Below are 25,492 nucleotides of genomic sequence, written 5' to 3' on the forward strand. Positions count from 1 at the left end.
TTGCTGTGTGGTGTGACTCCACTGTCACAGGGACAACCACAGCTTAACTAGGCTTTTCTTATCTTACTGGGAAGAGAGCAATATGGAGCCTACCTATAATGACTCCAATTTTAAAAATTGTAAAATACTTAAATAAACTTATCTATCTATCTTTCTGTCTGTCTATCTATCTACTTATGGGGGGGTGTTACAGTGAATGTGTGGAAGGAAGAGAACAACTTGCAGGAGTTGATTCTCTCTGTCCATCATGTGGGGTCTCAAGGACTGAACTCAGGTCATCAGGCTTTGCCCAAGAACCTTTCCCTACCGAGCTGTCTTTCTGGCCCTACAATGATTTCTTTCTTTTCTTTTTTTTTTTTTTTTTAATTTTCGAGACAGGGTTTCTCTGTAGTTTTTGGTTCCTGTCCTGGAACTAGCTCTTGTAGACCAGGCTGGCCTCGAACTCACAGAGATCCGCCTGCCTCTGCCTCCCGAGTGCTGGGATTAAAGGCATGCGCCACCACCACCCGGCTATGTTTTTTGATTTTTATTTTGTGTTTTTGCCAGTGTCTTAGTGTTCTATTGTTGTGAAGAGACCAAGGCAACTCTTATAGAGAAAGCATTGCTGGGCAGTAGTGATGAACACTTGTAGTCTCAGTACTTGGGAGACAGAGGCAGGTGGATCTCTGAGTACAAGGCTAGCCTGGGCTACAGAGTGAGTCCAGGACAGCAACACAGAGAAACCCTGTCAAAAAAGTGGGGGGGGGGGAGAAAACGTTTAATTGGAATATTGCTTACAGTTTCAGAGGGTTAGTCCATGGTCATCATGTCTGGAAGCAGATAGGCATGGTGCTGTTGCAGTAACCGAGAGCTACATCCTTATCTTTAGGCAACAAGCAAAAAGAGAGAGAGAGATCATCAGACAGACAGACTAGGCCTGTCTAGACATGACTTTTTAAAACATCAAAGCTCACCTCCAGTGACACGTCTCTTCTAACAAGGCCATCCCTTCCAGTCCTCCCAGACAGTTACTAAGGACTCAGCATTCAAACATGTGAGACTGTGGGGGCTATTTTGGTTTAAACTCCCATAGTGGTTCTGTCTGTCTGTTTGTTTTGAAAGAATGAGAAAGAACACAAAATTGGGTGGGTGGGGAGGTTCTGGGAGGAGTTGGGGAAGGGGAAAACATGATCAAAATATATTGTATTAAACTTTTTTGAAGGAGAAAAAGGGAGTGGAGATTAAAGCAGAATTTTCAAGTTCAAAGAAAAGAATGGTCTTTGAGTAAAGAAACTGGAACAGGAGCAACTAGATGTTTAATTAATGGTAATGCTTGCCCAGTGCCTAAAGGATTATCCATGGCTTACTGGAAACTTCAGAGAACTCTCTAACCTATCTGTTACTCCCTTTGGCAGAGTGACGTCAGAATCAAGTTTGAACACAATGGGGAGAGACGGTAAGTTGCTTTCTGATAAGTAGTTGTGTTAATGTATGCTGAAATCCTGAGAAAGCACTGAGCTAAGAAAATACCTCTAGTAATAAGACTTTTTCTTTTTAATTAACTTTTCTTGTTAATATTTTAATTATAATTACTTTTGTGAAAAGTCAAGGTGGAAATTCTCAGAGGAGAAAAAATGTGATTTCACTTAATTTCTCTTCCCATCACAGAGAATTTAGGACCCTGTGTTGTGGATGGCCTCTTTGCACCCAAATGTGCTTCTCAGTGTGGTCACATACACCCCTTTTGCTACTCTCTTCCACACTTGTCTTCCTTTCTCCTTTCTTTTGTGTATTTCCTTAGTTACTTTTCTATTGCCGTGATAAAACACCATGATGGAAGCAATTTATAAAAGAAAGTCTAACTGGACTTACAGTTTCAGAAGGATAGAGTCCATGATAGGGGAGTAAAAGCGTGGCAATAGCAACAACTGAGAGGTGACTAGAAATGGTGGGAGTCTTGAAATTTCAGAGTCCACCCCTCATGACACAGCTCGTCCAAGAAGGCCACACTCCCTAATCCTTCCTGTACAATTTCACCAGTGGTGATCCAATATTCAAACATGAGCCTATAGGAACATTCTTATTCAAACTACCACACAGGAGTAAAGGGCATTTCCATAAGAAGGTTACAGAGCCCTGCTGCAGGTACCTACATTACCTTACTCCTTTTCTGCAGCTGATGTATTGCAGACCACTTTGAAGCCAGCTCCAAAGGAGATGGATAATTGGTGTTGACCCCCGAAAAGACCCATACTCAGAGAAGCGTACAAGGTTGAAAGAGCTTCCTGGTGAAAGTACTGTGGAAACGATAGTCTGCAGAGCCAGGGACCTGCTGCTACTCTGAGCTCTAGGGCTGTTCTAGCCTGGAGGAGGGAGCCTGTCCCCAAATTGTACATCATCTGCCATGCCAGAAGCAAGGAAGTTAAGTTGCCATTTCATGGTTGATACATTTTATTTTTTGACCTAATGTTTTTGAGGAATAACCAAACTTGAGCACCAGAGACTTTTCAGAAGTAGATATGGAATCAAAAGCTCAATTGTGTTGGAGCTTAATTATGCAGTTATGGCCTCTGAATTCCCTGTTCCCAAAGTGGTGTGCAGTTTCCATGAGTAGACTTAAACTGTGAAAGTGTATGTGTTTGATTTCAGAGGAGCTGCCAGATGGAAACCACAAGTATTTAAGGTAGTCAGACAGGAATGGCCTTCTGAAGCCCCTAGCCACAAAATGTTGCTGTCAGGGTTTTGAAAATCTACATTTTTAAAATGGTGTTGTTTTCAGGAACCATGGCATTTCACCGTTTATGTACTATGTGTACAACTGAGGACTTGAAAGAGTTTCTACCAAAGAGTCAAGCTTAAGCTGTGCCAGGGATCTCTAGTTTCATGGATTTCATCTCTTACGATTTTGTGAAGAGGATCATTGTGGACTTTCTTTAGTTTTCACAGTGAAGTAGTACCTTTCCTTTTATTTATTTTTTGATTTTTTAAAACTTTTTTATTCAACTTGGAAAATGAGTATAAATCCCTGGGTGTTTGGTGAGGAGCAAGATAAAATCTGATTGATGGGTAGAAAAGAGGGAGAAGGGGCAAGGTGCACACATCACAGTGACTGCCTCAGATCCCTACCCGCAAAGGAGAGGTTAAGTGGGGTGGGTTCAGCTGAGAACTCACGTCCAGAGGAACACCATGGTGAGGAGGCCTAAGATGTAAGCTGCCACCAGCTCCTGTCCAGAGACGTGCAGAACTTGAGACAGTTGGCTGCCAAACTCACCCTGCAGTGGTGGTTGTAGGAAGGCCACAGAGATGATGCCTGTCATCAAGAAGCAGGAAGGAACTGGTGGTGGCCAGCTGCTGGGGGGCATTCTCCTGAAGGTGTCTGGCTGGGGTTGGTCCACACAGGAGGCCCTGGGCTGGATGTTGGCTCAGAATGTGCCTGAAGCTCCAGGGGGTATGCTAGGGCTCAAAGAGTAGAGGTGATATCTTTTTGGCCAACTTCATGTCCCTCAGCCCCCTCCTCAGGTAGCTAAATTCGGAATCAGTCCTGGATTCATAGTGGTTGGGGATGGTGGCCACATGCCAGATCACAATGTCAGTGCAAGACTGAGGCTTCACATAATCCTTCTCCCTCAAATACTGTGTATTTGGCAGGTGCTATACACAGGACTCGGAAGCAAAGTGAAGTTCCCGTGGGGTTGTAGAGGGTCAGCAGCTGCTGGGGTCCACTCCTTTGGTTCGCCCTGAATACTAGATCTGGGGTAAAGGCGAGCACCAGGACAGTTTGAATCCTGAGGAAGGTGGGGAGTCCTGGGGTCACTGGACCCACCAGCTTCTGGTCCTGGGGCGCCCCATGGTGTATTCTGGGTGGTCAGACATCTGAGAGCAGAGCTCAGAAGTATAAGAGGGCCTTGGAATCTAGGGCTTGTAGTTAAAGTTAACTCCAGTCAACTTGTCTCCAGGCTAAGGGCACCATTTTCCCGAAAGTTCCTTGATGTCCTTCCCTGTCTTTTAATCTTAGGTGTTGTCGGGGTTTCTGTCCTGCCCGGTTCCCACAATCGTTAAGTCTCAAAGAAATCACACAGAGGACTACATTAACTATAAACTGATTGGCCCATTAGCTCAGGTTTCTAATTAACTCTTATAACTATATAGCCCATTATCAGCCCATTATTCTTATCTGTGTTAGCCATGTGGCCCAGTACCTTATTCAGCAGGGCAGTCACATTGTGCTGCTTCTGTGGTCGGGTCAGGATTGCAGAGGAATGGGCTTCCTCCTTCCTAGAAGTCTCCTGTTCTTATTGACCCGCCTCTACTTTCTGTCTGGTTGTCCTGCCTATACTTCCTGCCTGGCTACTGGCCAATCAGCATTTATTAAAATATAATTGACAGAATACAGACCATTCTCCCACATCACTTATGTGTGTGTTGGTGTTTTGCCTACATGTATGTCTCTGCATTACCTTTGTACCTCCGGAAGCCAGAAGAGGGCTCAGGATCCCCTGGAACTGGAGCTAGGATGTTTGCTACTATGTGGGTGGGTGCTGATACACATTGATACACAAAAGAGTTTTATGGAAATGTTGCCCCCTTTTGGCTTTTGCTAAGACCTTAAAAAGAGGAATGTGATTTACCCTTGGGTATTAATGGAGAATTTCTCTCCAAAAGTTAGAGGTAGTACTTCCATCTAGATAGCCCAGTTATATAGCAGCTAGCAGTACTACTGCTTGGGAGGATTGATTTAAGAGCGAAAAAAAAATGCAAGGATTATTATAGTGTAGATAGATTTCCTAGTGGAGACAATTGATATGTCAATGTAATTTCCAGAGGACAGATTATGATTACATTAATATTCTGTCAGAGTTGTTCAACAGAGTTGTAGCTGTCATGAAAGTAGTCTATATCTGCATCATCAATTACAGTGCCTACACCTACATGTGATTATGTGGCTGATGAGACTGAGGAACCATTTGTTTTGATGTATTTTTGTTGTTGAGTTGGTTTGTTTTTTGAGGCAGGGTCTGTCTAGCTATCCTGGAGACCAGGCTGACCTCAAACTCAGATAAGACACCTGCCCCTGCCTCTGAAGAACTGAGATTAAAGGCATACACCATGCCCAGCAAGGAACCAATTTTGAACATATTTTAATTTTAAATTTTAGTGGTCATATGTGGCTAGTGGCTTCCATATTAAATAACAATTCTAAATGAGGAAAGCTTTTATTAGTGCTCATTGATTCGAGCCTCCCTAGCATTGAGGAACATTAAGTTATCTGGTTAGATTGTATTGAAACCTACTGAGTTAGAGCCATCTCCTTTGAGAGTTGTTGCATCTTCTGATTACACCACTTCCTACTCTGCAGGTACAGTTAATATGTGAAAAGCCATCTTCCTGTTAGCATGGAAGAAGGCAAGAAGCATAGAGGCTGTTGTTGAGTACTCCACTACTAGTCTGACTTGCCCTGCCTGGGCATAATGAGAATGCACTAGCTACTCATAGCAATCTGTACATTGTTTTAGCTTTTACTTCTTTCTACTTTGTAGCACAAATTCTATAAGTATTAATAATAAAAACTCAGAGTCAGATATTAGGGGCTGAAAGCTGAGAGATCAGAGAAGCAGTGTGGCCAGCCTCTAGAGAAATCTTTTACCTCCGCCAATGCTCAGGCCAAAGGGACGATCCTGTCCTCAGACTGTCTCCTCCGAATTCATCCTCTGACTACAGGGGGGATCCTCAGACTACAACGGTCTCCACCAAACCTCAGACTACTGAGCTCCTGTCTCCTCCTGCCTTATATTCCTCTCCATCTAGCCATATCACCACTCCTGTCTCCACCTACCTACTGCTGGAATCACCTTTGTGTGAGCTCTATTTCTCTTTTAGATAGATTCAATCTTGTGTAGCCTAGGGTGGCCTTGAACTAACAGAGATCCTCCTGTCTAGGTCTCCTGAGTCTGGGAGAGTCTGGGAGTGTTAGCCACCACTCCCTGGCCTCTGTTGGCTTAACTCTGCACTCTGATCTTCAGGCAAGCTTGAAACATTCCTGGGTTTTGTTTGTTTGGTTTTTGTATTTTGTTTTTTTGTTGTTGCTTTTTGTCTGTCCATGACTCCCCACTCTTTCTCTTTGAGACAGAGTGTTCTTATTTGTAGCTGAAGCTGATCTTGAACTCTTGGATAGCTTCTGCCTCAGCTTCCTTAGTGCTGAGGTTACAGATGTGAGCCATCATATCTGACTTTGTCTTTTTCTTACTGATTTTTTTCCCTTCTTCCCTACTTCCCTCTCCCATTCTCTCCTCTTTCTTTCTTTCTTTCTTTCTTTCTTTCTTTCTTTCTTTCTTTCTTTCTTTCTTTCTCTTCCTTTGTTTTCTCAAGGGAGTGGGAATTGACACAAGATTTCATTGTATAACTCAGGCAGGCATTGACCTAACTGTGTATCCCAGGCCAGCCTAGGACTTGAGTTCCTCCTGCCTCAGCCTCCTTTTTAAAATTTATTTATTTACTTTTATTTTATGTGCATTAGTGTTTTGCCTGCATGTGTCTGTATGAGGATGTCAAAACCCCTAGAACTGGAGTTAGAGACAGTTTTGAGCTGCCGCGTATGGCTGCTGAGAATTGAACCTGACTCCTGGAAGAGCAGCCAGTGCTCTTAACTGCTGATCCCTCTCCATCTGCTGCCTCAACCTTTTAAATGCTGATAGGCATATGCCACCGATCCTAGCTTTAATTTTTTAATTAAATTTTATTTTGTTTTATTTAATTTTATGGGTGTTTTGCCGGCATGTGTGTCTGTATACCACTTGTATTCTTGGTGCCCTTAGAGGCCAGAAGACAGTGTCAGATTCTCTAGAACGGAAGTTATAGACCTGTGTGAGCCATTGTATGAGTAGGTATTAGAAATCAAACCTGCTTCTTCTGGAAGAGTAAATAAGTAGTGCTCTTAACTACAGAGGCATCTCTCTAGCTCCATACCTTCTAAATTTTCAATTTTTTAAACCAATCCCAGCTTTTATTGATTTTTTTTCATTTTTTGTTTAGTTTCATTGATGGTTTATTTTGCCATTAGTGGTTTTTTTTTTTTTTTTTTTTTTTTTTTTTTTTTTTTTTTTTTTGGTTTTTGGGTTGTTTGTTGAGACAAGGTCTCACGACCATTCAGTCCTGGCTGGGTTCTAATTTTCTTTGTAGATCAGGCCCTCTAATTTACAGAGACCTGTAGTGATGAGGCGAGCAGGCCTGCTTTTTGTCCTGCCCGGCTCCCGCATGGCTAGCTTTACACCCGAAATAACAACACGCAAATTGTATTCATTTAAACACTGCTTGGCCCATTAGTTCTAGCCTCTTTTTTTAATATTTATTTATTTATTTAATTATGTATACAATATTCTGTTTGTGTGTATGCCTGCAGGCCAGAAGAGGGCACCAGACCTCATTACAGATGGTTGTGAGCCACCATGTGGTTGCTGGGAATTGAACTCAGGACCTTTGCAAGAGAAGGCAATGCTCTTAACCTCTGAGCCATCTCTCCAGCCCTAGTTCTAGCCTCTTATTGGCTAATTCTCACATCTTGATTAACCCATTTCTGTTTACTCCACCTACCTAATTTTCTGTCCTAGCAAAGTGCCAAGGCAGTCTCTTTATTAACCAATGAAAATAACACATAGACAGAAGGCCCACCTACATCAGAGACCTGCTTGCTATTGCCTTCCAAGTGCTGGTATGTACCACTACTTTGGGCAGGAGTTTAAATTTTTGTTGTTAGGGCAAGTGCTGTATCACTTAGCTTTATCCCCAGTCCAAGAAGACAAATTTGATAGCAAAATTATTTTCTGCACCCCATAGACTTAAAGTATTTGAATGTTTTATTTCTGGTTGGACTGTTGAGGAAGAATTAGGAGGTGTGAGTTGGAGGTGGTGTGCCACTGGGAGTGGGCTTTGAGGTTTCAAAAGCCCACCTAGGACCAGTCTCTGATGCTTGTGGATGAGATAAAAGCTCTCAACTACTGTTCCATCACCATGCCTACCTGCCTGTCCTATCACCATGTGGTCATGGACTCACTTTCTGAAACTGTAAGCAAGCCCCCAGTTAAATGCTTTCTTTTGTAAGTTGTTTGGTTATAGTGTCTCTTCACAGCAATAGAAAAGTAATTAAGACACTTTCTAATTTTTGAATATATGGTTAACCAACATTCTTTCTCTCTTTTAGAATTATAGCATTCGGCCGGCCTGTGAGATATGAAGATGTGGAGCACAAGGTGACAACAGTATTCGGGCAGCCTCTTGATTTACATTACATGAATAATGAGGTGAGAAAGATGGACGGGGAAGGCCCAAGAGGGACAGCCATGTGTATTTTTTCACTTCTTACCTGAAAATTTGTTAGTTCATTTCTTTACTATCACCTGCAGGTTTTCTGTTTCTGGAGCTACTTACTAACTGCAACAACAGGGATTTTTATTCACTAGATGAGAAATTATGTAGCCACTTGCATCTTCCTTATTCAGAAACCTCTTATCCCATGGTGGGATAAGATATGATACCAGAGCCAAGGCTTTCTTTGTTTATATTTTGTAATAGGTTTTTGCTATTATTGTTTTCCTTAGCACAGTCTTAACAAAAGTAGAGATTTCAGCAGGAGCTGAGAAGGTATAAGGAACTATGGGATAGATCATCTATTACATTCAGAAAGGCTAGGTTCTTCCTTCATTATTTAATTCTAAATGTAGCTTGTTTTAAAAGTTAGCATGTAATCCATTGATAAACTATTTATTCTGTTCCTTTCCCCAACAGTCTTTATTTATTCCTGTTCCAAATTTCTACTAGGAATTCTTTTGAATATTACTTTATTTTTCTAGCTCTTAAGAAAGGTTACAGTTGGTTTAGGCTCACAGTTTATATTAGTCTGAAAGGCAATGTATTTATGCTTATGTAATAGAAAACATGTATCTTAAAGGAATAATGTTGGTGACAGTTGACCTGAGTCTGCCATGTACATGCTTTACCCCTGAGCTCTATCCTTAACCCTCTTATAAAAATATAGTTTTATATTTGATAGCAAATTAGAAAATTTCTCTCTAGTAGTTTAGTCCCTAAATTGGTAGCTGTGGAGATGTGTGTATATATGTAACATGAGTGCTGGCTTGTTGGGGTTTCTGTCCTGTCCAGTACCCCACAGCCGGCAAGTCCCAAAGAAAATCACACAGAGATCTCCATAAGTTATAAAACTGATTGGCCCATTGGCTCAGGCTACTTATTAGCTCTTATAGCTTATATTAACCCATTGTTCTTATCTATGTTAGCCACATAGCTTGGTACCTTTCTCAGCTGGGTATATTACATCCAGCTTCTTTGGTGGTCTGTGCAGGAGTGAGAGGAATGGACTTCCTCCTTTTTAGCATTCTCCTGTTCTCATCGCCCCACCTCTCCTTCCTGTCTGGGTGACCCGCCTATACTTCCTGCCTGGCCAATCAGTGTTTTATTAAAATACATGATTGATAGAATACAGACAATTTTCCCGTACCATATATATATTAAAGGATTTTTGGTTTTGTTTTTTAAGATAGTCTGAATATGAAGCCAAGGCTGTCTTTGAACTTAGGACCTTCCTGTTTCTGGCTGTTGTGCACTGGGATTACAGGTGTGCACCCACACCTGCCCTTAGGTGCTGAAGGTTTTGTTTTTTTAGACAAGATTTTGTTAAGTAGCCAATGATGGCCTTAAAATTGAAGTCTTGGTTTTGCTTCTCCTGTACTGACATTACAAGTGACATGCACTACCATACCCAGTGATCTTTAGTTTTTTTTAGTAAATTTTGAAATATGGCAAATTTGGTAAGTAAATCACTAACTATAAAAAATATAGCTGTAAATTATTTGGGGGGGGGGATTGTTGAGACAGGGTTTCTCTGTAGTTTTGGAACCTGTCCTGGAACTTGCTCTTGTAGACCAGGCTGGCCTCAAACTCACAGAGATCCACCTGCCTCTGCCTCCTGAGTAAACTTAAGATATTTTCCATCTAGGATATAAATCTCAATAAAAAGGAGATTGAGTCATTACATGAGAGACTGAGGTTCACATTGTTGAGTTTATCAGCACTGCAGAAACTAGATGACTTGGTACTTTTTCCCCCTCTTTCAGTTATTTTTCCTTTAAGAATTCATTAAGAATCAAGGACTAAACTGAGTGTGGTGGTGCACACCTTTAATTCCTACACTTGGGAGGCAGAGGCAGGCAGATATCTGTGAGTTCAAAGCCAACCTGGTCTACAGAGTGAGTTCCAGGACAGACAGCTACACAGAGAAACCCTGTCTTGAAAAACTAAAAACAGCAACAAAAGGAATCTAGGGCTTGAGTCAGGGCTTGGTTGTCAAACTGCTTGCTTCCCAGGTATGAGGCCCTGAGTTCAGATTCCCCTACACCTAGGCCAGGTGCAAGGAAGGAGAATCCCTGGGGCTTAGTGGCTTGCCAGTCTCGTGAAATCACTGAGCTTAGGCTTTAGAAACTGAAAAATAAGGTGGAAAGCAATTGAAGAAGATTTTACCTTCTACTTCTACCTCAACATATATGTCCAGGTACACCCCAACCACAGCGTGCACATATACACATGCATAGAGGAATTCCAGATCTTTTTCAAACTCTTTCTTTTTTTTTTTTTTTTTTTTTTTTTTTTTTTTTTTTTTTTTTTTTTTTTTTTTTTTGAGGTGTGTTTCCTTATGAAGTTCTGGCTGGTGTGGAATTCACTCTAGAAATTAGGCTGGCTTTGAACTTGTTGGAAATCTTGCTTCTGTCTCCCAAGTCTGCTGCCACCATACCTTGCTCCCCATTCTTGCCAACAAAGTGACTACTCAAAATGTTACTATATATATATTAATTCTAAAGCCATATATCAAGAATTCTTACTGTTACATTAGTACATGTTTTGTGTGTGTGTGTGTGTGTGTGTGTGTGTGTGTGTGTGTTTTGTTTTGTTTTTTAGTTTTTCGAGACAGGGTTTTTCTGTAGCTTTGGAGCCTGACCTGGAACTCACTCTGTAGACCAGGCTCCTCTTAAGCTCACAGAGATCCACCTGCCTCTGCTTCCTGAGTGCTGCGTGCACTACCACCGCCTGGCTAGTTCATGTTCTTTTATATTTAGGTCAGTGATGTGGAGTTGGTCAGTTTGTATTTTGTTAATTTTAAATACGTCAATTCTGCTGGGCATGGTGGCCCATACATTTAAAGCCAACATCCAGGAACAGAGAAGGAGGATCTCGGGGCTGGAGAAATGGCTCAGCGGTTAAGAGCACTGACAGAGGACCCGGGTTCCATTCCCAGCACCCACATGGCAGCTCACAACTGTCTGAAAATCCAGTTCCAGGGGATCTGACACCTTCACACCAATGCACATAAAATAAAGATAAATAAATAATTAAAAAATAAAAAAAAGAACAAACTGTTTAAAAAGAGAGATAAGGAGGATCTCTGTGAGTTCAGGGACAACCTGATCTACATTGGGAGTCCAAGGACAGCCAGGGCTAAATAGAGAGACCCTGTCTCCAAACAAAACAAAACCAACAAACCCTCAATTCCTTTCTTTTCTCCCTTTAAAATCTGCTTGTCAGGATTTTGGACTCCCCAATAAGAAATTAATTATAGTTTAATATACATTTTTGTCATACTAGTTATTGAGGTATAATTCACTTAAAAATCAACCCATTAAAATATCAGATTCATTGGGGTTTACATTGAATTCATAGTTATACAGCCGAAATCACCGGCTAATTTCAAAGCAGTTTCATCTTCTAAAGAAATACTTTAGACCCATTATCTGTCATTCCCCAGTCTCTTCTCTCCCCAGATTTTAGTTGCCACTTAACCTAATTTCTGTATCTTTGGTTTGGCTTATTCTGAATATTTCATATATGTAGAATCATGTACTATAGAGCCTTTTATGCCTTACTCTTCCACTAAGCCTTTGTTTTCATATCGTAGCATATATCAGTGCTTTATTACTCTTTATGGCTGAATAATAAAAATTCAGTTAATATGGATATATACCACTTTATTATTTTTGATTTTTTTCAAGATAGGGTTTCTTTGTGTAGCCTTGGATGTCCCGGGAACTCACTTTCTAGACCAGACTGGCTTCAATTTTATAGATCTGCCTGCTTCTGTCTTCCTGGAGCTGAGATTAAAGGCATGTGTCACCATCACCTAGCTATATATACCACTTTTTATGTATCCATGCATCCAGTTGCTTTCAGTATTTTTATTTATAAGGTTTTATATGAACATGTATTTTCAGTTATTACATATGGCTGGAAATAGAATTGCTAGGTACAGCAAATTTTTAACTTGCCAAGTTTTCTATAATGTTTATACCATTAAACAATCCTATCAACAATGTATGAGAACTGAAATTCTCCACCAATCTTACCATTACTTATTTCCTGCCTCCTTTTTCTCCCTTTTCCCGGTCTCTGCATGCTAGGGAAGCACTCTATCTGTGAGCTATTAACCTGAGTTCTGGGTACAGTGTGCACCAACATATTCCATTCCCTTTTTCTGATAGCCCTTCTAGTACACGTGAAATGCTGTGATATTGTGGTTTTGATAGGCATTTTCCAAATGACTAGTGATGTAGCGCATATTTTCTTGTGCTTATTGGACAATTATCTATTTAAATCCTTTGCTTATTTTAAAAGTGAGTTTTTATTGTTGAATTGTAAAAGTTCTTATATAGTTTATGTTCTACTAGACCCATACACTGGCAAAATTGTCTTTAGTTTTTTTTTTTCTTTTTCTTTTTTTTTGAAGTTAACATGCTTGTTAACTTTTGCTTGAATTTTGTTTTAGCATACACATATACCCCCAAAATGGACTCTCTCTCTTTTACTCTCTGTCTCTTTCTCTATCCATCTGTCTTTCTGTTTCTTTCTTTCCAATATCATGGAGCTCAAGCCGACCTCAAACTTTTGGTTCTCCTGCCTCCATCTCCCAAGGGCTGGGATTATAGGTGTACATCCCTTACGTCTGCTTGATGCAGTGCTGGGGCTTGAATGTAGTGTTTTCTTACATGCTAGGCAAGCACACTGCCAACTGAACTACATCCTACTCCTGTTACTTCTGTTTCTCAGGGAGGAACGTTTGTGTAATATGATATGAATTATAAAACATTCTCCCATCCTATGAATAGTTTTGAGGTTTTTAAATTTAGTACTGATTATTTGTTTATTCCAATTTGGGATTTAGAATTCTTATCTCCTTATAAGTTAGGAACTGAATAAATTAATTGGGCTTTTGCTTGAATTTTGTTTTTAGCATACACAAGTTTTAACATTGCTAGGTACTAGGTAAAGTATACTTTTTCATCTTTAATATTAAGTACTTGGGCTAGGGAGCTGGCTCAGTGGGTACAACACTGGCAGTCTAAGAGCCACTGCAAAAACCAGGCATTGTAGCATATGTCTGTCCCAGTGCTCTTACAGTGAGATTGAAGTCAGAGACAAGAGAATCCCTAGACACTCATAGCAGGTCATCTGTCTAGCTTTTGCAGTGGCAAACAACACAGAGATTGTTCGAAACCAGGTGGAAGGTGAACACTGGGATCTGAGGTTGTCTTCTGACCTCCACACATGCACTGCAATGTCTACACACCCAAACTCGCAAGTCTGTGCATACACATACATCAAACACAGATGCCTTGTACACACAATATTTTTTTTTAATTTTAGTGCTCATAATGTCCTCTTCATGTTACAGTAAGTGGGGGTTATCTGAACACAGAGAGAGAGAGAGAGAGAGAGAGAGAGAGAGAGAGAGAGAGAGAGAGAGGAAGAAGAAGGAGGAGGAGGAGAGGAGAAGAAGTAGTAGAAGAAGAAGAAAAGGAGGAGGAAAGGGAGAAAGGAGAGGAGAGAGAGAATTGAATATGAGCTGTATGATTCCTTATATATTAAAAGTTCAAAAATACAGATCTGTCGAGAGAAAATATGCTGCTGGCTGCCTGGCACTGGTAGTTGGAAGGGGAATGGACTATAAATGGGTAAGTGAGAGCACTATTTTAAGATTGAAAAGAGCTGATGGATGCACAGCTTTGTAAATCTACTTAAGAATTGCTGCATACTGCAAGAAAATAAACCTTATAATTTCAGCAGGATCTCATAAGAAAGTTTTCTCCAAACATATTTTTAGTATTTTGTTTTTGCAAACTAAAGCATTAAAATAGATTTGTATTTTGATTTCCTTTTTCTGTGTCTATTTGTTGTAGCTCTCCATCCTGTTGAAAAACCAAGATGATCTTGATAAAGCAATTGACATTTTGGACAGAAGCTCAAGCATGAAAAGCCTTAGGATACTACTGTTATCCCAAGACAGAAACCATGTAAGTAACCCCTGTCACAGAAAACAAAGCTTATATTCCTTCAGTCTTGCCTTGTTTACTTGACAGGATTTTATGTTTCTTAGCCACTGCCAAAATAAGAGTATGACATTCAGTCCAGCCCTGTAAATGACCAAGTCTTCTACATTTGATTTCCCTGGGAGCCAGATTGTTAGGGTCAGTTACAACAAAGATTATTTTACTAATAGCATGGGGGAGGGGTCAAAAAACATTTCATGATAAAAGAAAAAAATACATGCACAGTCCTTTGATTAGATTTTGATCTAAATAAGAGATATTTGTATAGTATAGGGTTTAGCTATGAGGACTAGTTGTCAAGGATTTGAAACTCCCACAACTCAGTAGCCTTTGAGACATAAATGAGAAATACTTTTACTTCTTTTCGCTGGAAAAAATAGCCATAGACTGGAGGGCTTCTTGCAGTTTGCCAGCTTAAAGTGTTTTACCAAATGTCTGGGAATTATCTCTTACACAATTTCCTCTACTGAATGGTCCCTTGAGGTGTATATTTTGTGAGCATGCTTACAATCTTGACCTGTTTGCCATCATTGAAGATGCATGTTCTGATAGGTTTCTTGGCACTCTTTCTTTTCTTACACTTGAAGACAACTAACTGGAATGGTTATATGAGAATGATGGACATAGCATATCAGAATAGTTTAGGTGGACTGACCCTTATGCTGCCATTTTATTTCATTTTATTTTGTCTTTTTGAGGTAGAGTCTCACTATGTAGCCCTGACTAGTGTAGAACTCAAGAGGTTAGCCTACTTCTGTCTCCTGAGTGCTGGGATTAAAGGCATCATTACACCAGGCTCCATTTATATACTTAGATTTCTTTTATGTGTATAAGTGTTTTGGCTCCTTGAATATAGGTGTGCCATGTACATACATATCTGGAGCATATGGAAGTCAGAATAGGACATGGATTCCTGGAACTGAAATTACGGATAATTGTGAGCTGCCATGTATGCACTTGGAACTGAACCCAGGTCCTCTGCAAAAACAACTGTTGCAGGGAGGCCGCTTGTTTGTTTCCTGGCCGCCCAGACTCCCAAAATAACCACACAGAAACTGTATTAATTAAAGCACTGTTTGGCTCTTTAGCTCTCATTTCTTATTGTCTAACTCTTACATATTAATTTAACCCATCTCTATTAATCTGTGTATTGCCACGTGGCAGTGACTTACCGGGTGAAGTTCTGGAGTCTGTCTCTGGTGGGGCTACATGGCTTCTCTCTTGACTCTTTCTCCTTTCTCTCAGCATTCAGTTTAGTTTTTCCCACCTACCTAAGTTCTACCCTATCAACAGGCCAAGCAGTTTCTTTATTCACCAAAGATATTCACAGCATACAGAAGGGAATCCCACATCAAACAGCAAGTGCTCTTAACTAGTGGACCATTTTCTGAGGTCATATNATCTGGAACTCACTATGAAGACCAGCCTGGCCTTGAACTCAAAGATGTACCTGCTCTATATGTTGAGTGCTGGCATTAAAGGCATGTGCCACTACACTTGGCAAAGAGAGATTTTCTTAATCCCAAATGTATTGTTTGTCTGATATGTTGGGAAAATATTCCAAAGTAGATATATACCATTTTATTTATCCTTCAAGTTCCTCACCTCCTCATAGTCATTCTTACTAGCCTATTAGGTAAGACCTAAGTGAAGCCTAAGGCAGCTAGGGATATATTTTAGTGTTAGAATACTTGCCTAGAATACTGTCTTTGGCATTTTAGCAAGTAGTTTGATTTTACTTATTACAGTTTATCAGCATTCTTGCTGTAACCTTTTTTTTATTATTTCTTACTCCTTCAGTTTGGATGTAGTTTTCATACTAGTTCACATTTTGTTTAGTAATTGATTTTGCATTGCATATTTGTAAATTATATCACAAAAGATTATAAACTCCCTAAGAATAAGAGCTGTATCATTGTTTTGAAACACTTTCCTGCCCTTTATCTTAATAATACATAAGGAGTGCTTTTTTAATATAGTTTATTTGTGTACATGAATACTCCATTTGCATGTATGCCTGCGTGACGGAAGAGGGCATCAGATCCCATTATAGATGGTTGTGAGCTCTTTTGTGTGTGTGTGTGTGTGCACGCGTATGCACTCGCTTGTGTGTACGCGCACACTGGGAATTGAACTTAGGACCTCTGAAAGAGCAGCCAGTTCTCTTAACTGCTGAGCCATCTCTGCAGCCCCCAGGAGTGCTTTTTCAACTCGTCTTAGTTAGGGTTTCTGTTGCTACAGTGAAACACCATTACCAAAACACAAGAGGGTGAGGAAAGGTTTTATTTGGCTTACACTTCCATTTCACAGTCCAACATCGAAAGAAGTGGGAACCTGGAGCAGGAGCTGATGCAGAGGCCATGGAGAGGTGCTGCTTACTGGCTTGCTCCTCATGACTTGCTCAGCCTGCTTTCTTCCAGAATCCAGGCCCACCAGCCAGAGATAACACCACCCACCATGGGCTGAACCCTCCTCTATTAATCACTAATTAAGAAAATGTCTTACAGCTGCATCTTATGAAGGCACTTTTTTCAATTGAGGTTCCCTCCTTTCAGATAATTCTAGTTTATGTCAGGTTGACATAAGATTACCAGCACAAATTGTTAGCAAATGTTGATCACTTTTAGCAAATCCCCCTTCCTTATAAAAGAGACTGAATTAGGGGGCTGGAGAGGTGGCTCAGTGGTTAAGAGCACTGCCTGCCCTTCCAAAGGTTCTGAGTTCAGTTCCCAGCAACCACATGGTGACTCACAACCATCTGTAATGAGATCTGGTTCCCTCTTCTGGCCTTCAGGCATGCATGCAGACAGAATACCAAGAATACTGTATACATAATAAATAAATAGATTTTTTTAAAAAAGAGACTGAATTGGCAATTAGTTGAATTGAGCCTGTGGGGCTCAACCCCTTTGGAGGCTGAATGACCTTTTCTATCTATCTGTCTTTCTTTTTAAAAAAAAATTTATTTATTTATTATGTATACAGCATTTTGCCTGCATGTATGCCTGCACACCAGAAGAGGGCACCAGATTTCATCATAGATGGTTGTGAGCCACCATATGGTTGCTGGGAATTGAACTCAGGACCTCTGGAAGAGCAGCCAGTACTCTTAACCTCTGAGCCATCTCTCCAGCCTCCAACCATCTCTCCAGCCCCCAGGAATGACCCTTTCACAGGGATCACATAAGACCATTGAACAAAACAGATGTTTTGGTTTTTTTTTTAAATATTTATTTATTTATTATATATACAATATTCTTTCTGTGTGTATGCCTGAAGGCCAGAAGAGGGCACCAGACCTCATTGCAGATGGTTGTGAGCCACCACGTGGTTGCTGGGAATTGAACTCAGGAACTTTGGAAGAGCAGCCAGTACTCTTAACCTCTGAGCCATCTCTCCAGCCCCCAAAACAGATGTTTATATTACAATTCATAACAGTATCAAAATTACAGTTGTGAGGTAGCAATGAAAATAATTTTATGGTTGGGGTCACCACGACATGAGGAACTGTTTTAAAGGATCGCAGCATTAGGAAGGTTGAGAACCACTGCTTTAAAGCTACATTTGATAAAGCAAAGCTGGAGGCTGAAGAGGTGGCTCAACCATTAAGATCACTTACTGATCTTCCAGAGGTCCTGAGTTCAATGCCCAATAACCATTTGTAACAGAATCTGATTTCTTCTTCTGGTGTACCTGGAAGACAGAGCACTTAAACCCCACACACTAATAGTGGGAGAGATCAACACTCTACTCTCACCACTGGACAGGTCAGTCAGACAAAAAATGAACAGAGAAATAGGGAGCTAACAGATGTTATGACTCAAATGGACTTAACAGACATCTATAGAATATTTCATCCAAACATAAAAGAATATACCTTCTTCTCAGCACCTCATGGAACCTTCTCAAAAATTGACCACCTACTCGGTAACATAACAAACCTCAGTAGATACAAAAAAAAAATTGGAATAACCCCATGTATCTTATCAGATCACCATGACTTAAAACTAGAATTCAACAGCAATACTAATTCCAGAAAGCCCACAAATACATGGAAATTAAACAGTGCTCACCTGAATCATCAGTGGGTCAAGGAAGTAATAAAGGGAGAAATGAAAGACTTCCTAAAATTCAATAAAAATGACCATACAACATTCCCAAATTTATGGGACACAATGAAAACAGTGTTAAGAGGAAAGTTCATAGCACTAGATGCCTACATAAAGAAGCTGGAAAAATCCCACACTAGCGAGTTAACAGAACATTTGAAAACTTTAGAACAAAAAGAAGCAAACTCACCCAAGAGAACTAGACAGCAGGAAATAATCAAATTGAGAACTAAAATCAACAAAATAGAAATAGAGAAAACAATACAAAGAATCAAAGAGACAAAGAGTTGGTTCTTTGAGAAAATCAACAAAATAGACAAACCTTCTTTTATCTAAACTAACCAAAAGGCACAGAGAGAATATCCAAATTAATAAAATCAGAAATGAAAGGGGGACATAACAACAGACATGTAGAAAATCCAGAGAATCATCAGGTCATACTTCGAAAACCTGTACACCACAAAATTGGAGAACTTAAAGGAAATGGACAACTTTCTGAATAAATATCACTTACCAAAATTAAATCAAGACCAGATAAGCAAATTAAACAGACCTGTAACTGCTGAAGAAATAGAAACAGTCATCAAGAGTCTCCCAACCAAAAAAAGCCCAGGACTAGATGATTTCATCTCAGAATTCTACAAGATTTTCAAAGAAGAACTAATACCAATACTCCTCAAATTATTCCACACAATAGAAACAGAAGGAACATTTCCAAACTCTTTTTATGAGGCTACAATTACCCTGATACCCAAACCACTTAAAGACATTACTAAGAAAGAATTACAGGACCAATCTCACTCATAAACATTGATGCAAAATTACTAAATAAAATACTGGCAATCCAAGAACCATATCAGAATCATCATCTACCATGATCAATTTGGCTTCATTCCAGAGATGCAGGGATGGTTCAGCATACAAAAATCTGTCAAAGTAATCCACCATATAAACAAACTGCAAAATAAAAACCACATGATCATCTCATCAGATGCTGAAAAAGCTTTCGACAAAATACAACTTCCTTCATGATAAAGGTCTTGGAGAAAGCAGGGATACAGGAATATACCTAAACATAATAAAGACAATATACAGCATCAAACTAAATGGAGAAAACTTCGCAGCGATCCCACTGAAATCAGGAACAAGACAAGGTTGTCCACTCTCTATATATCTATTCAGTATAGTTCTTGAGGTCCTAACTAGAACAATAAGACACCAAAAAGAGATCAAGGGGACACAAATTGGAAAAGAAAAAGTCAAACTCACTATTTGCTGATGATATGATATTTTATATTAGCAACCCCCAAAATTCTACCAAGGAACTTCTACAACTCATAAACACTTTCAGTAATGTAGCAGGATACAAGATTAACTCAAAAAAAAAAATCAGTAACCTTCCTGTACACAGATGATAAATGGGCTGAGAAAGAAATCAGAGAAACATCACCCTTTACAATAGCCACAAGTGGCATAAAATATCTCAGAGTAACTCTAACCAAATAAGTGGAAGACTTATATGATAAGAACTTTAAATCTTTGAAGAAAGAAATTGAAGAAGACACCAGGAAGTAGAAAGCTCTCCCATGCTCTTGGGTAGGTAGAATTAACATAGTAAAAATGGCAATCTTGCCTAAAGCAATCTACAGATTCGACGCAATGCCCATCAAAATCCCAGCAAAATTTTTCACAGACCTCAAAAGAATGATACTCAACTTTATATGGAAAAGCCAAAAACCCAGGAAAGCTAAAACAATCCTGTACAATAAAAGAATCTCTGGAGGCATCACAATCCCTTACCTCAAACTCCACTACAGAGCTACAGTACTGAAAACAGCCTGGTATTGGCATAAAAACAGGAAACCATTGGAGGACCAATGGAACCGTATTGAAAACCTGAATATTAATCCACAGTTTTGAACACCTGATTTTTGACAAGCAAAAAATATCAAATGGAAAAAAGAAAGCATATTTAACAAATGGTGCTGGCATAACTGGATATCAACATGTAGAAGAATGAAAATAGATCCACATCTATCACCATGCCCAAAACTCAAATCCAAATGGATCAAAAACTCAACATAAAGCTAGTCACACTGTGAACCTCATAGAAGAGAAAGTGGGAAGTACACTTGAACACATTGGCACAGGAGACCACTTCCTAAATATAACCCCAGTAGCACAGACACTAAGAGAAATAATAAGTGGGACCTCTTGAAACTGAAAAACTTCTGTAAAGCAAAGTACATGGTCAACAAGATAAAACGACAGCCTACAGAATGGGAAAAGATATTCACCAACCCTACATCAGACAGAAGTCTGATCTCCTCAAATGGCAAAGAACTCAAGAAATTGGTCATCAAAAGAACAAATAATTCAATCAAAAAATGGAGTACAGACCTAAAAAGAGAACTCTCAACAGAGGAATCTAAAATAGCTGAAAGACCTTAAATAAATGCTCAACATCCTTAGTCATCGGAGAAATGCAAATCAAAACAACTCAGAGATTCCATCTTACACCTGTAAGAGTGGCCAAAGTCAAAAACACTGATGACAACTTATGCTGGAGGGGTTGTGGGGTAAAGGGAAAACTTATGCATTGCTGGTGGGAGTGCAAGCTGGTACAGCCCCTTTGGATGTCAGTGTGGTAATTTCTTAGAAAATTGGGAAACAACCTTCCTCAAGACCCAGCAATACTACTTTTGGGTATATATCCAGAGGATGCTCAACTGTGCCACAAGGACATTTAATCATCTATGTTTGTAGCAGCATTGTTTGTCAAGGCAGAACCTGGAAACAACCTAAATGCCAACTGATGAATGGATAAGGAAAATGTGGTACATTTACACAATGGATTACTACACAGCAGAAAAAAACGACATCTTAAATTTGCAGGCAAATGGATGGATCTAGAAAACATTATTTTGAGTGAAGTAACCCAGACCCAGAAAGACAATTATCATATGTACTCACTCATAAGTGATTTTTAAACATAAAGAAAACCAGACTACAATTCACAATCCCAGAGAACCTAGACAGCAATGAGGACTCTAAGAGAGACATAGATGGATCTAATCTACACGGGAAGTAGAAAAAGACACGATTTCCTGAGTAAATTGGGAGCACGGGAACCTTGGGAGAGGGTTGAAGGGGTGGGGAGAAGAAGGGAGGCGAGCAGAGAGAAATGTAGAGCTCAATAAAAATCAACAAATATTAAAAAAATCATAAATATTTGTTAAAAGAACCGAAATAATAGTAGAGGGCAGTGAGATGGCTCAGAAAGTAAAGGTACTGCCTGCCAGCCATCATGACCTGAGTTTGTTCCCTGGAGCCTACATGTTGGAAGGCGAGAACTGACTTACATAAGCCATCTTACCTGTGCAAATGCACACACAGAAATAGTAAATACATAAATAGTTGTTTTTAAACAAATAGTTTTTTTTAAGATGGAGAGTAATGAAGGAAATATTCCCATGGTTAATCTACCATGGTTAATCTATGTCATCCACATCTATGTATACATCGCATGAAATATTAATTTTGTGCCTTTAATTTCCAATTTTTTATTAACTGCATTTATTTATTTTGAAAGTAAGATGGGCTAGGCTTGGTGGTGTATACCTTCACAGCACTTGGGAGACAGAATATTGCTCGTAACTGAAGGTGAGCCTGGTCTACATAGTAAGTTTCAGAAAAACCAGAGCTATATAATAGAGAGAGACCCTGTCTGAAAAAAAAAAAGTGAATTGTAAAATATAAAGTAGACAAACTGGAGTTTATAGGCAGCTCTGAGGTGGATGCTTGCTTAGTAAATCAAAGCTCCTGGCCTTAGATCTGACCCCCATCCATAAAATCAAAAATAAGACAAAACAAAACAAAAAAATAGGCACTTATAAACAATAAGCCCGTACTAGTTATTACATTCAGTCGATATAAAGTTACTCTACCAAACTGCTATAAAATGCTTCCAGGATTATTGTCATTGGTTATCTGAGAGAGGACCAGTGTGCTACCAGTTCATAGACTGGTGCTAGAGATGATACTGAAGAGCACTACTCCAGCATACTGTATCTTTGCTCTCCAGTTCTCATCATTGATAAATGTTGGCCATTTTGTTTCTCTACTGTGAATCTCATTATTATTTATTATTGCCTTTTCCAGCCTTGCTACTATTTGTTTGTTTTGAGGCGATCTCTAACCCATGCTGGTTGTAAACCCACTAGGTAGCTGAGGATGGATAACCTTGTACTCCTTGATCCTCCTGACCACTTCCAAAGTGTTGGAATTACAGGTGTATTTCACCGTGTCTAGTTTTACCTACTGCTGAGATTGAGCCCAGGGCTTTGGGTAAGCACCCGACCAACTGAGCTACATCCTCATCAGCCCAACTTTATTTATTTCTGTGTATTGCCTGCACTGCATATGTGCCTGGTGCCCATGAAGGTCGAAGGAGGGTGTTGGGTCCCCTGGAACTGGAGTTACAGGCAGTATATGAGCTGTCATGTGGGTGCTGAGAATCCAACCTGGCTCCTTTGAAAGAACAGCTAATGCTCTTAACTGCTGAATCATCTCTCCAGCCCCCTCCCCCCCGTTTATAGATTATTAAAACGAAAGGTTAGAGTATATGTTCTTTGATCCATTTCAAATCCATGCTGCCAAGATTCATTCAATCTCCACAACATGAAAGGCTTTGCATCTAAGCAGATGGCCTTGGGCACTCATCATGCAGCTCCTTCCCTAACTTCAGGGCTACTGGGCCCCTTCTTGCCCTTTCCCCCCAGTGTGTGGTTTTGGCTGTTTTTTCCTTTCTGACTCTCAGCAGAGAGCTATTGCATATTGGAGGCTTCAGCAAGAACATTCACTTCCCCTTGGTTCTGACTTCCTGTTAGAACAAGACAGTTTGTCAAGACAACCCTACATGTGATGACGTCTGGCATGGAAAGACTAGGGAAGGGAAGGCTGCTTGGCAGCTGAACTTGCCCCTAGAAGTGGGAAGTCTATATCCTGAAGGACAGGATATAAAGATTGTTTATGTGGTACTCCCCGCCCCCACCCTGTTGGGAGGTAGAAGAGATATAGAGAAGCAAGTAAAAACTTTGGCCCAAATTGTAGCTCCTGTTTTTACTTTTGATAGCACTCTTTTTGCAATTTTCAGTTTTAAGCTTTCTCAGTGTAAAGCCCCAATTATTGTTTTGATTTCTCACCTGGGCAGCTCGACTAGGCTAGCACAAAATAAGGGTGAGTGCAGGAAGGCTACTGACCCTGTTCTGAGGTCTTCAATCTCCAACTTGACTGCCTTTTCATTTGAACATGAGCCCAAATGATTTGCATGTAAACTTTTGTGCTTTGAAGCAGCTGAGATCTTATTGTAAGGGGAGTAATTACAGTTGTGGAAGAAAGAGCAGATTGAGTTACCTTTCTGTGTGTGTGGTATATAAATACATGTATGTGCAAATGCAGATAGGCCAGAGGAGGACATCAGGTACTCTACTATATCTCACGCTACCTTATTTCCCTAAGTTATGGTCTCTTTACTGAACCTGGAACAAGGCTAGTGGCCAGCAAGCTCCAGTGACCCTCTTGCCTTCAGCACCCTACTCACCTTCCATATTGGGGTTACAGGAACACACAGCCACGCCTGGCTCTTTCCATAGGTACTGGAATCTAAACTCAAGCCCTCGTGCTTGCAAAGTTAGTGCTCTTACTCACTGAGCAGCTCAAACGCCCCCCCCCCAGGTGACTTTGTTTTGTTTTGTTTTGTTGGTTTTTTTGAGACAGGGTTTCTCTGTGCAACGGTTCTGACTGTCCTGGAGCTTGTCTCCCAAGTGCTGGGATTAAAGGTGTGTGCCACCATCTGCCTGGTGTTTTATTTTGTTTTTGTTTTTTTAAACATAATTCTTTATTGATTCTTTGAGAATTTCACATCATGAACCCCAATCCCACTCACCTCTCAGTCCCACTATATTATCCCCTAACCCCTGCAGGAACATCCCCACAAATCAATTAAAAGCAAGCAAACAAACAGCAACAAAACACCTTATTCCATATTTCTAACGCTTCTTCATTCATTTTAGTGGCACTGTGTGCTGTGGTGTGTCACACAATATACCCTTTTGTCCAATTGGTCCCATCCACAAAATGTTCATTGCAATAAGTCATTGGTTCAGTTCAAGGCCTCTGCTCTGTCACACCATTATCACTGAACCCTCACTGGAACTCCTCAGATACCCTGCTATTGCCCTGAGTCATGGGGATCCTGAAGTTATCGTTCTGTAGGACCAGTCCCTTTGGGTACTCCAGCAGGTCATAGATGGGGTAGATGTTAGGGTGGGCCAACTAAGGTCTAGGATGTACACGTTTGGGTGGTAGCTGAGCTGTTCTGTCTGGGCCACTGGGACTACCCCCTTAGAACTACGTCTCCTAGGCCCATGCCATTGGGGCCAGCTCTACTGTTGTTGTGTCCAGTACGGGGCAGAGCCAGCTATCCCAAGACGAGGGAAGAGTGGGACCAGCTCCACACGGCCCTTGAATTTCAACATGCATGGTTCAGATGACGCTTTGTAGCAACATGGACATCATCACAGACCCCAACTGTAGCAGGGTCATGGACACAGATACAGCCCTTGGCAGCAGCTCTGGCCCGGGTGTTACGGCTCTAGTGGGGACAGTACAGGCCACTCATTATGGCTCTGGTAGCAGCAAGGCCCTGGGACACTCACATGATCCCCTGAGTGGCTTTGTAAAGTCCATATTTCATCTGGCTTGGTAGTACGTGTTTATAATCTTAGCACCCAGGCACCTGAGACAGGGAGAGCACAAGTTCAAGGCCAGATGGGCCACCAATAAAACCTTGTCTCAAAAAAGGAAAAAAAAATAAAATATATATTTAGTAGCCAGAATTTTGTAGGGCAGTGAAATATCTTCACATAGATGACATTCCTGCTGTTCACTAGGTACTTTTTTAAAGATTTTATGTGTGAATGTTTTTTTTTTTACCTGTATATATGTATTGTACATGTGTGC

General features: G+C 40.4%; 1 protein-coding gene and 1 pseudogene across 2 annotated transcripts in view; one reads left to right on the top strand and one right to left on the bottom strand.

Annotated features, from left to right (window-relative positions):
• Map3k3 (mitogen-activated protein kinase kinase kinase 3) overlaps positions 1–25,492 on the top strand; it is an 81,066-nt gene that overhangs the window by 25,249 nt on the left and 30,325 nt on the right. The window contains exons 3-5 of one of the 2 annotated variants that reach the window (XM_050164220.1): positions 1,395–1,435; positions 8,174–8,273; positions 14,211–14,324. In XM_050164220.1, the coding sequence (XP_050020177.1) occupies positions 1,395–1,435; positions 8,174–8,273; positions 14,211–14,324 (255 nt within the window). The remainder of the gene's footprint in view (positions 1–1,394; positions 1,436–8,173; positions 8,274–14,210; positions 14,325–25,492) is intronic. The other variant, XM_050164221.1, reaches the window with a different exon arrangement.
• LOC126514943 (motile sperm domain-containing protein 3-like) lies at positions 3,053–4,660 on the bottom strand (annotated as a pseudogene).

The sequence above is a fragment of the Alexandromys fortis genome, unplaced genomic scaffold (assembly GCF_014885135.2).
Source record: "Alexandromys fortis isolate MF-2015 unplaced genomic scaffold, M_Fortis_MF-2015_v1.1 scaffold_156, whole genome shotgun sequence".
Taxonomy (NCBI): Eukaryota; Metazoa; Chordata; class Mammalia; order Rodentia; family Cricetidae; genus Alexandromys; species Alexandromys fortis.